General features: G+C 39.5%; 1 protein-coding gene across 2 annotated transcripts; it reads left to right on the top strand.

Annotated features, from left to right (window-relative positions):
* Window positions 1-1,875: 1,875 nt before the first annotated feature.
* cln3 (CLN3 lysosomal/endosomal transmembrane protein, battenin) lies at window positions 1,876-18,939 on the top strand. 2 transcript variants are annotated; one of them, XM_080009278.1, is made up of 15 exons: window positions 1,876-1,982; window positions 2,206-2,242; window positions 2,432-2,528; window positions 2,617-2,700; window positions 3,413-3,492; window positions 4,722-4,807; window positions 5,907-5,979; window positions 6,422-6,565; window positions 10,501-10,649; window positions 11,599-11,651; window positions 11,756-11,824; window positions 12,268-12,323; window positions 12,564-12,657; window positions 15,085-15,225; window positions 16,681-18,939. In XM_080009278.1, the coding sequence occupies exons 1-15, from the start codon at window positions 1,976-1,978 to the stop codon at window positions 16,795-16,797; spliced, it is 1,287 nt and encodes a 428-aa protein (XP_079865404.1). In that variant the 5' UTR covers window positions 1,876-1,975; the 3' UTR covers window positions 16,798-18,939. The 2 variants fall into 2 exon arrangements, with proteins under 2 accessions (XP_079865404.1, XP_079865403.1); XM_080009277.1 differs by having other exon boundaries at window positions 1,882-2,097.
* The last annotated feature ends 470 nt before the right edge of the window (window positions 18,940-19,409 follow it).

Below are 19,409 nucleotides of genomic sequence, written 5' to 3'. Positions count from 1 at the left end.
CAGTGGAGTGAGCTAACGGGTAGGGGCTTGGGGCAGGCAGCAGTTCCCAGACTGGAGGAGGGTGATGATATTGAGCAGTACCTGACCACTTTTGAACACCTGGCAGTAGCATTTCAGTGGCTGGAGTTCAATTGGGCAGTGAGGCTAGTACTACATCTGACAGGGAATGCGCAAGCAGCATATGTGGTCACGGCAGCCGACACTTTAGACTACAAGCACGTCAAAGAGGCCATCCTTGCCAAATATGAAGTCAATGAGGAGGTCTAATGCAGAGGTTCAGGGAGCCGGACATTCACCCTAACGAGAACCCGAAAGGGTTCTATAATCGACTTAAAGACTTGTACGAGAAATGGATCCAACCGGAGAAGAGGACCAAGCAGCAGGTTGGGGAGATCCTTATTCTGGAGCAATTCTACCGCTCCCTCTCTCCAGAACTCAAAGTTTGGGTGAAGGAAAGGGATCCAGAGGGGTCCAAGAGCTACCGGTGCGAGGCCCCTCAGAAGTCAGTCACAGCACTGGGTAAGCCATTGGGGCCAGGGGGTGGAGGTGGTCCTAGGGAGTCAGGGCCAGCGTGGCCTCTAGAAAAACCTGTAACTCATATAAAGACAAAGTCAACTGCTACACCTGTTTGCTATTACTGTGGTCAGGAAGGACAAATCAATCCAGAATGCCCAGTCAGAAAAGCTAAAGCAGCTTACCTTTGTACTGTTCCGCGGCCCTGTCAAAGTGAGAACTCCTTGGGGGAAAAACAGCAGGTATACACTCAAGATTAATGGTAAACCAGCCCAAGCTCTTCTTGATACTGGTAGTGTGCAGACACTAATACACCCATCACTAGTTCAAAAGGAGTGTTCCCTAGGGAAGCCAGTCCTGGATATTTCTTGTGTGCATGGTGGCCATTATCTGGAACTGGACATCCTGGACATGCTCTAGCTGGGCAAACATAGCTTCTTTCTGTCGGGGTAGTAGACAGCTTAGCCTACCAGGTAACAGGGTGTACCCGTCCTTCAGGACCGGTGGGGACCAAGCAGGACTAGCTGAAAATGTTCAGGGTCTAGAGGAGCTAATGCCCCAGTGACCAGCTTGGGTCAATCCAGAGGTTCAAGGTCCAGGCCAATATTCAGCTGTGGGGGATCTAAATAACCTCTTTGAATGACATTACTTTGACAAGGTTCTCACAGATAGTGAGGAAAAGTATGAGGCAAAAAATTCAAGAGAAAATGGCGGGTACAGTTAGAACAGGCTCAGAACTGCCAGAGCTAGAGCTTCTGGATGCTCACAAAAGTGTTTTTTTACAGCTCCAAAAAGAGGTTAAATCGCTGCTGGACTTCTTTACACAAGCAGCTGTAGTGAAGAGGGGTCAGAGGGCTGGGGAGGGCTATTTCCTTAGAGATGAGGTGTTGGACTAAAAAGCAAATCTAGATGATGGGGAAAGACTAGTGGTTCCGCAGGGGCTCAGGGAACAAGTGTTAAAGTTCGGCCATAGTATTCCCTGGGCCGGGCATCTGGGGACTAAAAAACCTTGGACAGAATTGCAAGCAGGTTTTCCTGGCCGTGTTTGAACACAGGGAACTCTCAAACTCTTACCCATACGCAATTACAAAGTAACAGGTATTATTTTACAATTATTAAGCTTCATTATGTTTGAAAAAAAAAAAAAATAATACATCACAGTATTACCAGAAGACAATTAGATTAAACAACGACTGGAAAATATGAACTTCAGCGGTAACAAAACACACCGGAAACAGCCCATTCGTCCACTCGTTATTATTGTTTCGCAATAATTACCCTTCTCAGCTGAGGAACCTTTGTGACCGATGTTGTTTCACTGGGGACTTATTTTTGTGAAACACCGCCACCGAAGTCTTAGAAGTTTACATGCAGCAGAGCAAGAGGATGTGAAAGTGAAGGGAACGTCTTATTCTGTTAGATCGTGACAGTAGAATCGGAAACGCGGTTTGCATTCTTCACTATGCGTTGTAAGTTTATGCGTTTTAGTTAAGTACATTTTACTATTTTATCCGGGTTTTAAAATCATGGAACAAACCGAGAGCGTCAACGCAGATCCTGTGCTCCAACACGGCGGCTCTGCGGGTGCGGCTGCCATCTACTGTCAGCCTAGCTGCTGCTATTATTCTATTCCAATGAAGGGGTCTCGCCCGAATAATTTAAACCTATTTCTGTTTTTGTTGTTGCTGATAGGGCGATGCTCAAGGTTGCGTAATTGGACTGGATTTTGGTAAGAATGGCTGTTGTGTGTTATTTCGTGCCCCCACCCCCCAACCACACACACACACACACACACACACACACACACACACACACACACACACACACACACACACACCACTCACAATAATATGTGAGTGAGTTATTTGATTTAGGCCTTAATCAATACTCTGTTATCTCGTCCGCTTCCACCACTCAGGCTCCTGGGCTTGTGCAACAACTTTGCCTATGTGGTTATGCTGAGTGCAGCACACGACATCCTAAAACGACAGGATTCTGACAACTCCACAGCGCATGTAGGAAATGTTTTCTGAAATATATATTTCATGATACAAGTTGTTTGGTTACGGGCATTTTACCAATGCTTTTTTTTCTCTGTTGCAGACTCTTGGCTCTGTAGCAGTGGACTTTGAGGGGAAAAACGGTAGCAGTGGTGGCCGCTATGACTGTAACCCTGTTTCCACTGCGGTAAATCAAGATCCCCTGAAGCACAACACTGAACTGTAGCACTTCATCTGAAGTAGTAATCCGAATTCTACCGTAATCCACACTGCAAAGAGATCTGTCGGCTGTGTAATCTTTCTGGTCAAAATCCACACGAACAAAACCAAGGAATTTATGCTAATGCATTATTTTCCTATGACAACATTATTGCCACCAGATATTGGAATTTTCTGGTACATTTGGATTTCGGTGTCGGTTAATATATAACCAATAAGATAAATAACACATTGACGTTATTAGTCAAATATATCAAATACAATATATACAAATATATCCCATTTTCACATACATCTCTAAAAAAGAAAGTTTTATGAAGTATGAAAAGTAGTCCCAGTGACTTAAATATAATTTTGATTATTTATTATTTATAAGCAACCAGATAACCAATTTAACTTGGACTTTACTGAACAAGGTCCAGTCAGACTAAACGTACTGTCTGACCGCCATTATCATTGTATTACCAAAGTTAGGCTTACCTAGATGGGTGTAAATAATCTTTTTTGTATTTATTATTTTAATTAAAATGAGTTTCCCTGTGAGTGTTTTGTACCCGTGTTGTTTATGTTTTAAACATTATGCTGTTTTGGAGCACTCTAGTGGTATGGCTCTTGCACACCTCTTGCTGGTCGTGCTCGAGCGTTGACGGCGATGTGTTTTCTCGCTGTCCTGTCCACAGGCTGTGCTGTTGGCTGACATCCTCCCCACCCTTGTCATCAAGCTCTCGGCTCCTCTTTACATCCACAAAGTGCCCTATGGGTAAGAAGACGATATCTTCATATCCAAGTTATTGCACCTAGCAATAACTTCACAGGAAATTACTGTATGTTGTGATGGATATAAAGTATGGTATAGTTCATGTAATTTGCTGGCATCGGGTGTAGAAGCTGCTATGATGCATTTCACAACTTTTTATTAGCCAAAAGTTTGAACGTCTTGCACAACCAATATATTATTGCGTATTATATGATGTATTATCCACATAGGATATGTTAAACAGGCTGATCTGGTCATAACGTGTAAAAAAATAGATAGATATAGATCTGTATCAACACTAATACATTACGGGAGACTTGATATACCGGTGTCAGTAGCATCTGGTGTTGCCTGCCATATTTTTAGGACAGTATTCAAGGTAAGGCATACTTGATGGACCTCCTTACTTGCAAGTCCTTGGATTTCATTTTGTAATGCCAAAATGAGCCCTGGTCTGTACATCTGTCCTGTAGCAGCCTTCTAAAGCTATTATTTTATGTGTGATGAAGTAATAAAGTGCTGTTCAAAATAAGACTATATACTAGTATGTCTTGGGGGGGAAAGAGTCTATTTCGGTCCTTCCTTATACAACAGAAATACATTTCCCATGTATGGAGTTGTAATGCATTGGCATTCTAAGATTTTCATTATTTGTGTAATTTCATAATAATTTCATAATAATTTAATAATAATTTTTCAATACTCGTACCAAGGTGATACTGGCTATGCTGGAAGTTAGTGACGTCTTTATATGTATTGAAAAGTATATTTTATAAAATCATTTGCATACGTATTGCACAATATACAAATTATTAACTATCTATTTTAACAAAAATCTTAATTTTGAAATGTATTGAAAATAATATATGAATAATGTAAATGTCTGAATGTATTTTTGTCCTTTTTGTATGTGTTACATACTATGTTTCTAAATATGTTTGTTCAGTACAAGTAGTCCTTACTTAACGACCTACCTGTTTAACGACCATTCGGAGTTAGGACCAGCTCTCTGACCAGTCTGTATTGTGCGCTGCGTACAATACCACGGCGTGCGTGCGCTATGTGCACAGTACTTGTAGATGTTAACATATCCATGGTAATTTACAGGGTATTTCACTAAAAGTGAATCTTGATATTTGATCACAAAAGATATTGAGATATATTTTGAGCTGTTTTTACGACCACCAGGAGCCATATCAATTTAACGGAGAGGTCTTTTGCCCTCCTTCCAGTTTCCGAGTCCTGTTCTGCATGGCTGCGGGGACTGCAAGTTTCCTGCTCGTATCCCTGTCCTCCAGTTTGTGGATGAGCATTCTTGGTAATCAAGCCACATTCTATTGTGTCTTGCTGTCGTACTGTTTATATGTTGATTCAGTAGGTTTTGCAAAAAAAATGTAAATAACGGAGGTTATAATTGTGGCTGAGGCTGTGGTTTTTCCACTGAAATCAGATACCACCCGATAAATGCTTCTTGCAGGCCTATCTGATAATTTCTTCACTAAATTTGTACCTCAACAGATATTACATGAACAGAGCATATACACACACAGTCTGTGTTTTTTATATATCCCATTAAACACAATTACACAATTAATGGAGTTACAGTTGTGCTTTAGCTCTTCAATGCCCCTAAGTGCCGTCCAGTAGGGTAAATGGCCTTTCAGAACAAGAAAACCTGCGTTGCAGTCAGAAATAAATATATTTTTCCATACAGTAGTCTGCAGTTTATCAAATGCTAGTCTGGTGCCCAAATTGTTTCTCCCAAATCGACTCCAGTGTGTAGTAAAGTTGCCATGTTTATTGCATGAGGTTATTGCTAAAAGTAGTCAGTGGCTCGTCAGAAAGCATCGACAATTACCCGACCATGTTTTTGAGTGCCCTCTGCTTCCAGTTTTCTGAAAGGATATTGTTTTTTAGGCTGAAGCCGGCTTCTTACCTAAAACGACAAACAACAAGAATAAACTTGGAAGTTCATTCATTCCTATGGAGAGCTCCCATTTTCCCTGTCTTGTGATGCGCAACTGATGCAATTAATCTGACAGTTACTAGGGGGGACTGTCTGATGTGATTGCGCAGTTGATGTGAATCCGGCTTAACTGTTTGCCCCATTGGACTTTGTTGTAAATCGCTAAAAAGGTAAAGTGAAATTATAACTCCCGTTATCATGCTGCCACCTGTGAAAGTAAGGTCTGTGCGAGAAGTTTGTACAAGACAGCGGTTAGTGTGTGTGTGCACAAAAAAAAAAATATCCATGCCTACCATATTTTGTATAACACTGTTTAGAAATTACATTTGAATCTCATTTAGACTTATTTGCGTCAGAATGAAAATGCATTTGTGATATACATTTTTCTTTTTTGAATTTTATAGATTTTTGTCCCCCTTTTCATTATGTTGTTCCCCATGTGTTTCTCCAGGTGTTGTGTTTGCCAGCATTGGATCCGGGCTGGGGGAGCTCTCCTTCCTCTCCCTAACTGTCTTCTTCAGCAGGTGAAAGCAGAATCAGTTTTATTTTCGTCAGTGACATTTGCATATACGAGGAATTCTTTCTGGTGAGGTGTGGTGCAATCCAACACTGACCATAGCATTAAAAAAGAAAATCTTCTCAGTCTGAAAAAAAGAAGAAATAAAATAAAATAGGATAAAAATACAATTAAAATTATCATTGTACATATATGTTAGATATCTGCAAATGGTCAAATATACAAAACAGGAAAGTCAGATATACAATATGCAAATGTGATGCGATACTATACAATGCACAGGATAAATTACTGTTATGGTATAAAGGTAGAAATGTATTAATTATGATTAAACTACTGAACTCATCACACACACACAAAAGTTCTCCTTTTCAGGTTTTCTCTTCCTATATGTTTAAAATTTCAAACCTCTCTCTCTCTCACTCTCTCTCCCCGTCTCTGTCTCTCAGGGATGTACTGGAAGGCTGGGGCTCAGGTACCGGGGCGGCTGGTGTGGCTGGGGCCCTGTTTTACTCTGGACTCACCCAGGCCGGCCTCTCGCCCCAGGTCACGCTGCTCACCATGCTCGTGGTCCCTGTCGCCATGTGGATCAGGTAAAAAAAAAATAGGGAGCACCGCCAAGTCAGGCCAAGTAAAATGAATTTAATAAGCCCTTTTTAAGTCTCCCTCGTTTGAACTGGTTTAAGTTTCATCCAAATCGATCCACATACGGGAGCAGAAATGAGTGAAAAACCAACCAAATTTGACCCCAACTATTGAGGTGGTCGTTTTTGACTGACATGCCACTGTTTGTCAACAAAATACAAAAGATGAGATTTAGAGTAAGGTGCTTCATGACGTCATACTATGTACTATAAATGTGCAGGTTCTGATTCAGAACGTACATTTTCACGGTGTCCAGTGTGCGGTGTAGACTCCCTTGCGCTGTAGTGGTTAGAGATTACAAACTAGCTGTTTGTTTACATGTTTATGTTCCTTCTTACCTGGTAGATGTTTGTAGATCTGTGCGATTTATATTTTATCTCTTTGGTGCCGGATTAATGAAAAATATCACGTTGAGTCCACTCGACTGTACGAGTGAGTGATGTGTTCAATATCCAGCGAGGCGTCAGAAAAATAGAAGCCGTGATGTGGTAATTACTCAAAGAAATACCACAACGTTGTTCGTATTTCATGGAAACATAACTTATTGAAAATGTAATTCAAGGAAAAAAGTCACCACTAAAATGACGTAAGTTCGATGACCTTCATAAACCTCCGTAAAAACGTAAACCTATGTAAATACATTATAATTCACGCACAAGAGAGCAAACGTCACCTGTCGTCCCTGAGACTGCACATGTACTTTAAACAAAAAGGTCAGTTATAACAATGACAAGTTTGGTTTAAATAAATAAAGTAAAAACACATAAAATACATTACACTGTTGTTAAATACAATACTGAACAGAATTACCAAAAAATGGACAATAATGTAAAAAGGACAAAAATGTATATATTGAACAATCCTGGGCATTTAGTAAAGAAAGAAAAAAATATTATGCAATTCATAAACACAAGACAATAATCTAAAAAATAAAAAAATACTTGTATAATATACTTTTTATACTTTTATACTTATTACAATTATTATAATTCCAGAATATATATGTGCAGTCTGCCATCCACAATTTTTTCAACATCAAGTCATTAAATGTCCAAAAGAAGAATATCTTAAAAAGGAAAAATAATTGCTTCAATCTCTTTTAATTGTAAACAGAAACATATTTACACAAATGCACAAACATTTGTAATGACAATTTTATTTTCCAAATTGGACCTTCTGGTCAACTATGGATTTGTTTCACATGTCACAGGAAATTTATTTCATGTAAAGCTCCAGAGGAAAGTACTGTAAACAATTTGACTTTAGATCTTATTCCACCAGAAATGAAACACTTGAACTCAGTGGAACAGCACTTAATTGCAAGGAATATTCCATTCATGAAAATACTAGCTTTGCCAAAAGGTGGGCAAAATAGTGTTCATGGACCAGTCACATATGTACCTTCAAATATCACCAATGTAACAAATGTACTTCCAAGATCTGATAATGACCTTTATGATTTGTGTCAAATTTATGAGGAAGTTAAATTACATAGGCCATTATAAATATCTATTTTCATACAGATAAAATAACAACAGCATTGGCAAGTGGTATAAGGATGTAGAATTTAACAATGAATGGAATAATCTTCTTTCCAAAATTGAAGATCCAAAAACCACAAACAATAATAAGGAATCTATGGGCATTGATAACATTGAAAATGCAGATTTAAGTTCAGAAGATGAAAATATTGATGAAACCTTAAACGATAAACAACAACATGGTATGTTTATGGACACATGTTTACAACAAGTTGATATTGTACAGTAAGTATTAGAGCATCACTTTGACATTTTGTCTGGAGCACCAGCAGAAGGGAACAACCCTGTACCATTATTGGCAGATGAAACCAAAGAAGCAAAATGTTTCCCAGTTCTTTTCCCAAACAACAATGGGAACATTTCATACATATTGTTGTCCAGATTTGATTGACACTGATCTACATTTGTATCAGGAAATATTGGTAAAACTTTACAAACTCACCGAAAATTGAAGAACATTGAGGTTACATTGAGAACACAGTCACTTTGTAACATCACAAAATATTTCCAACCCAGCTAAAACTATCTGGAAGACATAGTTCGCCGTAAGATAGAAATACAGTTGAGGTGTCGTTTAAAGCGCCATGTAACAAGGATCTTGTGGTTTGAATTTCATCTAAATCGATCTACATACAGAACATATATTAGTGAAAAACCGAACAACTTTGACCCAAAATATTTAGCTGGTCTACGTCACACTTCTCGTTAGAAAATGAACAAGATCAGATTTACAGTAGGTTTCTTTATGACATCATCATATTATTTACTATAAAAGTATAGATTCCGATTGAGAATGTCCATTGGGCAACCTGGAAACGGTCACTCTGTAGTCTTTATGAGCTACCAAACTATCGTTTTACGTGTATATTGATATAGCTACTTATCTGGTAGATGTCAGTAGATCTGTTCGATTGATATTTTAAATCAGTGGTCCACATTACTTTGCCGGATAAGGAAAAAAAATAATAAAATAATGCTTGAAATCTCGTCTGAGCATCTCTAAAACACTGTAATGTGTGACTCAATGGTGAGTTCAAAATCCAAGGTGGCATCGGAAAAATAGAAGCCGTGCAGTGGTAATTCACCGCAGAAATATCACAACGTTTATCATATTTAATTGAAACGGAACTTACTGGAAATGTAATCCAACTAAAAAGATTTTACTTTACGAAAGAAATACGTAAATTACACTGTTTGTAAATTACACAATGTAATGAAAAGCCAGAAATTAATTTTAATGTGTATATAAAGACAAATATAAAGACAATAAAGACAAATAATCGATTAAACTGGATTACAATAGTACATTGCTAACATAAAAAGTACAATAAAGTATTAATTACAAATAACAAAAACAAATTGTTATTGTTATGAAAAGTAATTACAAAATACAAAATTTTATACAACTTGTCTATTTCTTATTTATTTTATTTTCTTAAGATTGCCATTTTAATAACATTTATTGATTAATTGACATGTGATCTTTATAAATACTGTGATATTTGTTAACTTATTTTGTCCAGCTGTTTTGGACAACTGTTTAATAAAATTGTCTTGTTTTTCATTTGTTGTACTTATTTATAAATCAATCTATTTTTAAATTATGAACAATATCAAAACTACAAACTCAGCAACTTGGAACCTTTCTCATACATCTATGTCTAAATCATAAATTAAAATCAGTATTTGATGTCTGGTTGAACTGGAACTGTTCCATACGTAATGCCATAAAGGTTAGATTCATGAAATTAAATGGACGTAACTACATTATGTTTACATGTCCTAGTCAGTTCCAAAATTCTAAAACAATATTCCATGTATATTAATACACGACGTCCACAATCTTTGATGTTTAAACGTTAAATAAATTGTGATGCATTGCACAAAATTATCAAGACAACTGTAATACTAACCTAAAACGAATATGCTGGACCCCATGTATTGCTGCCTGCAGCTATATTTATTATTATTACTATTATTGGCATTTTTCTGGCTAAAAGTATCTCAAACATGGCAACTGCAGTATGCACAGACATGGTTGAGGTCTTGTTGGAACTGTGACCCTTCAGACAGGAATTAGGAAAAAACATTTTTTATTTATTTTTTATATTTATTTACCGGAAGTTGAAGAACGTTGGCGTATCTCAATTAGTTTGTTGTGCAGGGCACTTTGTGACATCATGAACCAATGTTACGTAAGTCCAGGCTTTGTCTCTGGGCAGGCGTTAAAAGAAAGAGCACAACTTACGTCTTTCTCAGTATTTGTTTTCCAAAATACGAGCTGTATAGTGATGTCTTCTCCTTTCTTCCCTTCTCCTACCATCCTCCCTCTGGTGAGACAGCTATTTTTTCCTGCTGGTTTTCCCATCGCTGTTCCCCCAGTGGCAGAGACTGGAGGAGACGGAGTCCGTAGCGAGGGGCGGAGTCTCTGAGGAGAGAGAGGGTCTGATTGACCAATCAGAGGAGGACGAGGAGGCAGAACAGCCCAGAGGTGCGAGACATTCATCACTATTTGTTGTACCTACTGTTGATGAAATGTTACCATTGCACTATTGCTATACATTACTATATAGTTAATATAAGATAGATATATTCACATGTTGTGGGGTAGGCTTGGCCAATTGGACAAGCATATTGGCTGTATCGGCCGATTGGATGCGGCAATCTGTGATTGCCGCATCCAATCGGCAGCTGTTTTTTTGGACGACTCTTTGCACAATATTTGTCCTTTTATTTTGCTAATTTAATGATCTGCCATGGAATGCAACTCAGCAAATAATGAACCTGTAAAGCACAATTCAATTTGTTTGACTTTGCCAGTTCCAATTTGCGCACAGTTGGAGTTGGGCCATATGCACGTTCTTGTTGCACAGATTTCCGACGGGTCTTTCACAAAACAGGGCAGTGACTGCAGTGACCTTAATCTCTTGTATAGAAAATTAATAACGTAACCCTTACTCGGAGAATTGGAGCAGTTTTTTTAATTTCTCCTCCAGACAGCGGTGCACACGTGCTGGTTCTTGACTCCCGTGCCGGTTTTCCTGTGTTTTTATTGTACATCTATTTATTTTAGTTTGTTTCCTACTTTTATGAAACAAACATTTTTAAACACAACTCAGTTAAGGGATTGTCGTGTTCCAAAAAAACTTGTCCCGAGCCGCGCCATACACATCTCCCCGTTGCTTTGGGACTTTGTTTAGTACAAACTAGCATAGGCTAATATATTATACAATAAAGTCAGACAATTACTTTATATGTATAACATTAATAATAGGCTTTGATGATTAAAAGGAATCATAACAAATCATACTTTTTTATTTTTTTGATTAGTACCCTTTAAGATAGATTTTCTAATGGTTTGATATTTGGATGTTTTCTTGATTGTTATTTGTTGTTGAATAAAAATGCAGGCCATGTTCTTTTCCCCCTGCATGTGACAGAGGGCAGGCGCACCGGACCTCTCACCGGGACAGAGCAACTCCATGTAATTCAAGTGAGTCCGTGACCGGGAATGATCTACGGAGCATTTAAAGAAACAAACAAAAAAACCCAGAACATTTGATATGAATAAACAGACTTGATTTTCCTTTCCCACAGGGCCTACTGAAGTTTGTGCTCCCCCTGGGCTTGATCTACTACGCTGAGTACTTCATCAACCAGGGCTTAGTGAGTGGAGGCCATACGTTTTACTACTTGTACTTTTGGTTTGCTTGAAAACACACATAAGTACCTTAGATAAACAGAACCAGTTTCCGTCTTTCAATATTCGATTTGTTCGTCAGAAAGTAAAACAACATAACATGATCAACAATTTTTTGGCCTAAATTTCTGACGATAGGACGTGACCTAAACGACTCAAGATCTCAAATATTCAACATAGTTTTGTTTAAAAAGTCGGTAGCATTTTATATAAATTCCTATTATCATATTAACTGTATTAATTCATATTATCAGGCTAATAAATGATCCATGCCCGATTTCAGAGCATTTGCCAGAAACACCTATCTGTTATATTGAGTTTCTTTTGAGAGATCTTGTTGCTTTGAATCCGAATAATGCGGGGCTGTGTTATTGGTTACTAAGTCCAGACTTCTTTTCTTTTTCCCCAGATGGAGCTTCTGTATTTCCCCAAGTTCTCTCTGTCGCATGTGGAGCAATATCGCTGGTCAGTTATGTCTATTTTTTTCGTAAATAATTACCAAAAAGCACTGGCTGTGTGTGTGTGTGTGTGTGTGTGTGTGTGTGTGTGTGTGTGTGTGTGTGTGTGTGTGTGTGTGTGTGTGTGTGTGTGTGTGTGTGTGTGTGTGTGTGTGTGTGTGTGTGTGTGTGTGTGTGTGTGTGCGCGCGCAGGCATTAGCAGTATTTCTTCAGTGTGTTTTTGCTGTGTGTGTGTGTGTGTGGACAGGTACCAGACACTGTACCAGGTGGGCGTGCTGCTGTCTCGCTCCTCTCTACGCTGCGTGAAGATTAGGAAGCTGTGGGCTCTCTCGCTGCTACAGGTGCGGACATAAACACAGCAAATGATCAAAAAATGCCGGCCCTTGCCTTAGGGTTTTCTTGCCATGTTCAGAATCAGAAATGATTCTATTTAATAAAATCAAATAGAATAGAAAATGAAGTAATACAAATAAAACAAATTTTAAATTGTCAAATATATACAAATAGCGATGGAAACCAAAGAAATATCTAGAAAACGTCATAATTAAAAAAATAAACTTATAGTATCTCATAATTATGACTTACTCAGTCAAAATGATGAGGATACTTAAGTAATAATTATCAGATACTAATTCATAATCATGACTTGCAAAGTCAGAATTATGAGAAACTATCTCATAATAGTATCTCTTAATTTTGAGATATTTGAGTCATAATTATGAGATACTTAAGTGAGAAATATGAGATACTAAGTCATAATGACTTTCTATTTATAAAAAATTAAAAATAAGCTCCAAGTGAACTGTTGCCATTAGAAGTCGGTCATTCAATAAATTTGGAAAATCGATCAAATGTAAGAAATTATGAAGTCCTTAAAGGGGACCTATGATGTTCCCTTTCAACAAGTTAATATAGGTCTGTGGTCCCCAAAACATGTTTTTGCTTTTTTTTTCTAAAAATACCACTCGGATTACACATTCAAGGCATTCTAACATGCCTCTATTGTTCCAAAACGGGCTGTTTCTGTGTATGTCACTTTCAATGTAAATTACCTGCCAGGCCCCTAGTTCTGTGAGCCAATGGGATTTGAGCTTTAGTCAGGGTTCTGTTTTATTTAATCTGTAAACGTTCACTTATTTCACCTTAACAGTCCACCAAAATCAGTTTCTGAACAAATTTGAGGCAAAAAATAAGCAATCCAGGTGCTGAATCTTCACTCATTAGATCTACAATGCCTCATTTAAAAGTGTGTTCCATCTTTTGTTGCTGTTCTCCAAGCTTGTGGGGGAACACCGCACCAGGATGCACTGGGACACCGCATGGGGGGGATTTTTTTGTTTCATGTAAATGTTGAAAAATAAAATAAATACATCTGCAAGAAAAAATATTTTTATTGTTTTTGTTTGGAGAAACACACAGCTGATTGCAAGCTACAGCTTTTCTTTCTTTTTTATATTTATTTTTAAGAAACACGCAGCAGAATTATTTTTTAAATACTTACATTTCCATCGTCTGCAGTTTCTTCACGGACAGGTGGTATTAATTCCTCTTTCTTTTAAAAGATTTGTGCTTGTCTGTGCAGCCAGCAGAGCAATTCCCATACTTAGCTCTTAACTTCGATGCTAATGGGCCTGGTGGCGCTTCAGCCGTGGGTGAAGTTTCTCAGATGGAGGGCGGATCTAATTCTACTGAAGCCCTGGATGACGTAGATCAAGGCTGTAAAGCTGACGGTGTGTTTTATGACATGCTTTCTGAAATATGCAGCTCACAAAAAACTGACTGGGTTGTCTTATCTCACAGTTTGTGTGTTAGTAGGCCAGAGACACAAATGTATGTACACAAGCACTGAAAAGTGCTTTTCATGTTTTTCATGATATGTCCGCTTTAACTTACTTTCTGAATCACATGGGATTGTACTAAGCAAGCGCACTCTGAGAGGCTTTTCAGCAAGAAGAAAAAAAATAAAACTGATGTGGCTTAAGTGGCGGCTTGCATTCATAAACAACTGGAAACATCTGGGCAGCGTCACAGGCACAGGTGGATGCACCAACGGTGTTTGTTTCAGGATATTGTGACTGACGCGTTTATTGGATGGTGACGGCATTGATCTGAGGTCAAGAAAATAATTGCGGGGACGTGTTTGCCATAGTTGCCTAACTAAGTCTGCCATATTGATGGCTATGATAAACTGAAGCCATTTGGAATCAGAACTAGTGAATGCATTGATGGGTTTTCCAGAAGCATGATATGGCTAGAAGCTTAGAAAACAAACAAACGACCCAAGGATCATTGCTGGCAACTTGGATGTTGTGATTAACGCTACAAGACTACGACTATATTTAGGAACAGAACATCGTCATCGTAAGATCGTAATGCAACACGAGGTAACATTAGGTCCAAGCACTGGAAACCAGTGCATTGAATGGTGATGGTGGTGGTGGTCAATGTGTCCAGTTTTGTATTGACCTCTTGGACAAACTGAGAGAGGACGACTAATTTTCAAACCAATTTTCCTGGACAAGTTGTTGATCCAGTTTTGTTTTCTCATAATTTTGACTTAAGTATCTCATAATTATGACTTAGTAAGTCAGTATTAAGCTATGTTGATGTTGTCTCCCAAATCACATGGATCCGATTTTCTTAAACACTCTTAATCAACACCGAAACAATCTCTCTATTTCTCTCTCGCTCTCTCGCTCTCTCTCTCTCTCTCTCTCTCTCTCTCTCTCTCTCTCTCTCTCTCTCTCTGTCCCTCCCCCCTCTCTCAGTGTGTGAATGCAGTGCTGCTGTTGTTCGCGGTGTACTACCAGTTCCTTCCCAGTCCTTGGCTGGTGTTTGCCATCATCCTCTACGAGGGTCTGCTGGGTGGCACGGCCTACGTCAACACTTTCTACTACATCAGCAAGGAGGTAGGGCTGTGGCATGGTGTTGACCCTGTGATGCTATTAAATAAATCAGTAGGAGCCAGATATATTTATATAATACAGTGCAGTATGTATCCTTTACTTAGGTGAAAAGTGACTCATCAGATGATGATCACAGGGTTCTTACCAAGTCCTTGAAGTGCTTCAATTTTCTCCTCAGAGATTGAAGTACTACAATACCTTGAAAATAGCCCCTTTTGTGCTGAAGTGCTTGAAAAGTCCTTGACAGAAACGCGATCATTGAAAACCTGTATCATTCACCTTTGTTTTGTTATTCAAATCGTAACATTATAAAAAAATGTTCCAAAATCGCTTTTACGACATAGATTATGCAAGGAAAATTTTAATTTAATCCACCATGGTTGGAAATGATATTAATATACACCAATCAGCCACAACATTGGAACCAGACAGGTATAGCAAATAAAATTGCTCACCCTGTTCCAATGGCACCTGTCAAGGGGTGGGATACATACTTTAGGCAGTAAGTGAACAGTCAGTTCCTGTAGATCATTTGTTGGAAGCAGGAAAAACGGGCAAGCATAAGGATCTGAATGACTTTGACTATGGCCAAACTGTGATGGCTAGACGAATGGGTCAGAGCATCTCCAAAATGGCAGGTCTTGTGGGATGTTCCTAGTATGCAGTGGTTAGTACAGATCAGCCACAACATTAAAAGCACCCTAATAACTGCTAATAACTTGTGTAGCTCCCCTCCTGCCGCCAAAAAAGCTCTTACGTGTCAAGGCGTGGACTCCACAAGACCTCTGAAGGTGTTCTGCAGTATCTGGCACCAAGACGTTAGCAGCAGATCCTTTAAATCCTGTATGGTGAGAGGTGGGGTTCCTACAGATCGGGCTTGTTGTTCCAGAACATCCCACAGATGCTCGATTGGATCGGATCCTAACCCCGGCCATCCACATGGTGTAGAAAAAAACATGATTCATCAGACCAGGCCACCTTCTTTCATTGCTCCATGGTCCAGTTCTGATGCTCACGTGCCCATTGTAGGCGCTTTGGGCAGTGGACAGGGGTCAGCATGGGCACCCTGACCGCTTTGGGGCTATGCAGCCCCATACACAGCAAGCGGTGATGCACTGTGTGTTCTGACACCTTTCTATCATAGCAGTATTTACTTTTTCAGCAATTTGTGCTACAGTAGCTCTTCTGTGGGATCGGACCAGACGGGCTAGACTTCGCTCCCCACGTACATCAATGAGCCCATGGGCACCCATGACCCCGTTGTTCACTTTACCCGTCAGTGGTTTTAATCTTGGGGCTGATCGGTGTAGGAGCCAATGTTTATGGCACTCCTCGCGAAAACCTCAATGAATTCCGCTCATCTCCCTGCTGCTCCGCGCACATTCTCTGATTGCTTTGTCCCTTGTTGTCCCTCATTCATCTTCTTTGACCTCTGTTCCTCTGCCCCAACACTTTCAGACCGGAGACCGGGAGAGGGAGTTTGCCATGGCAGCGGCCAGTGTGGGAGACAGTCTGGGAATCGCTCTGTCCGGCCTCACCGCCTTCCCCGTCCATAACTACCTGTGTTCCCTCTGACCAGACCAGGGTTGATCATCTCGTAGTCATTCCAAAATGAGACTGTGTCGTTGTTTTCAAGAAAAAAGTATTTCCTATAGCGTTTTTTAAGTCATTCCATGAGAGGGATGACATTTGGCCTTTCTATTTTCACAATTTTTAATCCCAAAGATTACTTTTTTTTTTTTTTTTTTTTTTTACATTACATCATTTAATATGCATGTTAAACTTCCCAGAAAACATATTTTCCCACCTCAGGCACAGTAGCCTTATTTATATCATGTATTATACAGGGGTGGGGGCCCAAATGGCAATCATTTCATGGAATGACTCTCCATGTTTTTGACGTGCAATTGTTTTCTGTCTTTAACATTGATCACAGCCCTTACCTCAACATTTTATAGCCCCTCTCACACATATACTGAACCCCTTTCCCACTTCAACAAAATCCTGGTAACACCCGCTAACATCCGGCATTTGTCACCAGTGGTAAAGGGAAAAACCCGGGTCTCAGTCCCGGGTCAAATTACACTGCAATAGACCTGGGTTTTAATTGGCTCCAACCCTGATTACTCTGATGTGAATAGGACACCCGGGTCGACAGACTTATTTTGGCCCCTTAACTGTGCGATGCGACGCATGTTGAAATTCCGGACGCTGGCACATAAATAGACAGGAATATCCATGTGTCATTCTATTATTAAATATCCCATTTAGAATCCAAAATCAGAAGTTAGTGACTTTTGTCCACACGGGGGACCATGAAATGTTTGACTGTGGGGATCTCACCATAGGAACCACAGTGGAGAAACCCCGCGCTGCCCGCCGGGGTCCCAGTCACTCGAGCGTTGCCCCAAGCCAGTCCCAGCAACCCCCCCCCCCCCCCCCCCCCCCCGGTCCCCGCTGCCAAAAAGCCGGTGCGTGGTGGAGTATCCGCGCTGCTGGTGCCCCGTGCTGCTTCTACTGTAGTATTGGGTCGTTCACGAACAATCTAATTCTTTTGAATGTCTCAAAATACTTTTCTTTTTCAAGTTTCTTTTTACAATTTTATGTTGTTTGTTTAAGTTGCTGTTTCCTCTACTGTTTTGTTCACAATCACACTGGAACCGTGACACACCCCTATTCCGACGTTTTCATGACGTTGAATAGACAGGAAAAAAAATGGTATTGCTCCTGGAAATGGGAAAGGTGTCAATTTTTTGCAGTTTGACCTGGGTTGAACCCCCTTATATTGGTGTAAAAACGGTATTCGTTCCCGGTAAATTACTGGGATAACCATTCCGGCACCGCTAGTGATTTTTACTATACACACATGCAGCTACATTCTGGAACATCTCCGTCTTGCTTAGTAACTTCTTACACATGATACAGAACCACATGGCTAATTATTATGCAGAATGACTCCTCTAAAGGCATCACTATTGGGGTTTTAAAACCGCACCACACCCCTAACTGTAAAATACACATCTAGAGTGCATATTTATTAAGTTAAAGAATAAAATCTAGGAATAATATGAATAATAATAATAATAATAATAACAAAAACGTGTCTCCGAACTTGGACGTTTTTCAGTTTCCTGTCTTTGCAGCCAAGTGCCACGGATTGGACTCGCCATTTTTACAAATGTTTTTTTTTCTTCTTCCCGAAAACAAGTTATTTTTTTATAAATATTCTTAAAAACACTGTGCTTTGTCGATACTTTATTCGGATTCAGCTGCACCCCTTCGTTACAGTACATGCTTGTTCTAACAAAATTACTGCTCACAACACAGCCGACCAGGCATCTTCCCGGAAATTATATTAGGTCCTGAGGTGGGAAATTGCCAGAACAGATTTCCCGGAATATTGATACGTGCTCCCATTTACACATGACCCCATGCAGGAACAATTCCGGAACATTGCTGGTAAAGACTGGATGCGTGAAAGGGGCTTTAAAGTAGTTGCTTCTGTGGTATTTTAATTTGTTTAATTACTCGTCGTTTATGATATCTCTTTTAACCAAGGAATGTTTTTCTCTCAACAATTTTTTTTATTTAATTTGACCTTGTTGCCGTACTGATATTTCTCTAATTGAGAGCTCTTCTGACATGTATTTACTATATTGTATTTATTCGTCTTCTCCTTTTTCTCCTGCCCTCTTTGTGTGTGTGTGTGTGTGTGTGTGTGTGTGTGTGTGTGTGTGTGTGTGTGTGTGTGTGTGTGTGTGTGTGTGTGTGTGTGTGTGTGTGTGTGTGTGTGTGTGTGTGTGTGTGTGTGTGTGCGCGCGATATAAAAAAAATTCGAACAAAATGTTCGTTTTATACAAGAAGGAAACAAACGAAAATATGTAAAATAAAAACACAAAATACCGGCGCGCGCGCACGGTCCACCGGTATCCTGCGTCTGGAGGAGAAATGAAAAAAACAAACTGTTCCAATTCTCTGAGCTAGGTTTACGTTATTCATTTTCCATACAATAAAGTAAGGTCACTGCAGTCACTGCCCCGTTTTGTGAAAGACTCGTCGGAAATCTGTGCAAAAACAACGAGCATATGGCCCAACTCCAACTGCCAGTTCCATATTTCGCACGCTTTAAATTGTGGTTTACCGATCAATTATTTGCTGAGTTGCGTTCTCGAGGAGGCAAACCGGTA

This window comes from Zeus faber (assembly GCF_960531495.2).
Source record: "Zeus faber genome assembly, chromosome: 11".
NCBI classification, from domain to species: Eukaryota; Metazoa; Chordata; class Actinopteri; order Zeiformes; family Zeidae; genus Zeus; species Zeus faber.
This window is presented reverse-complemented; position numbering and strand designations above follow the sequence as displayed.

Bases quoted from the DNA above. Each gene is read 5' to 3' on its own strand.
- cln3 (XM_080009277.1), top strand. From the start codon at position 2,040: ATGGAACAAACCGAGAGCGTCAACGCAGATCCTGTGCTCCAACACGGC. The intron at 2,243-2,431 runs GTAAGAATGGCT...TCCACCACTCAG, and splicing joins CGTAATTGGACTGGATTTTG to GCTCCTGGGCTTGTGCAACA. The intron at 3,493-4,721 runs GTAAGAAGACGA...CCCTCCTTCCAG, and splicing joins ATCCACAAAGTGCCCTATGG to TTTCCGAGTCCTGTTCTGCA.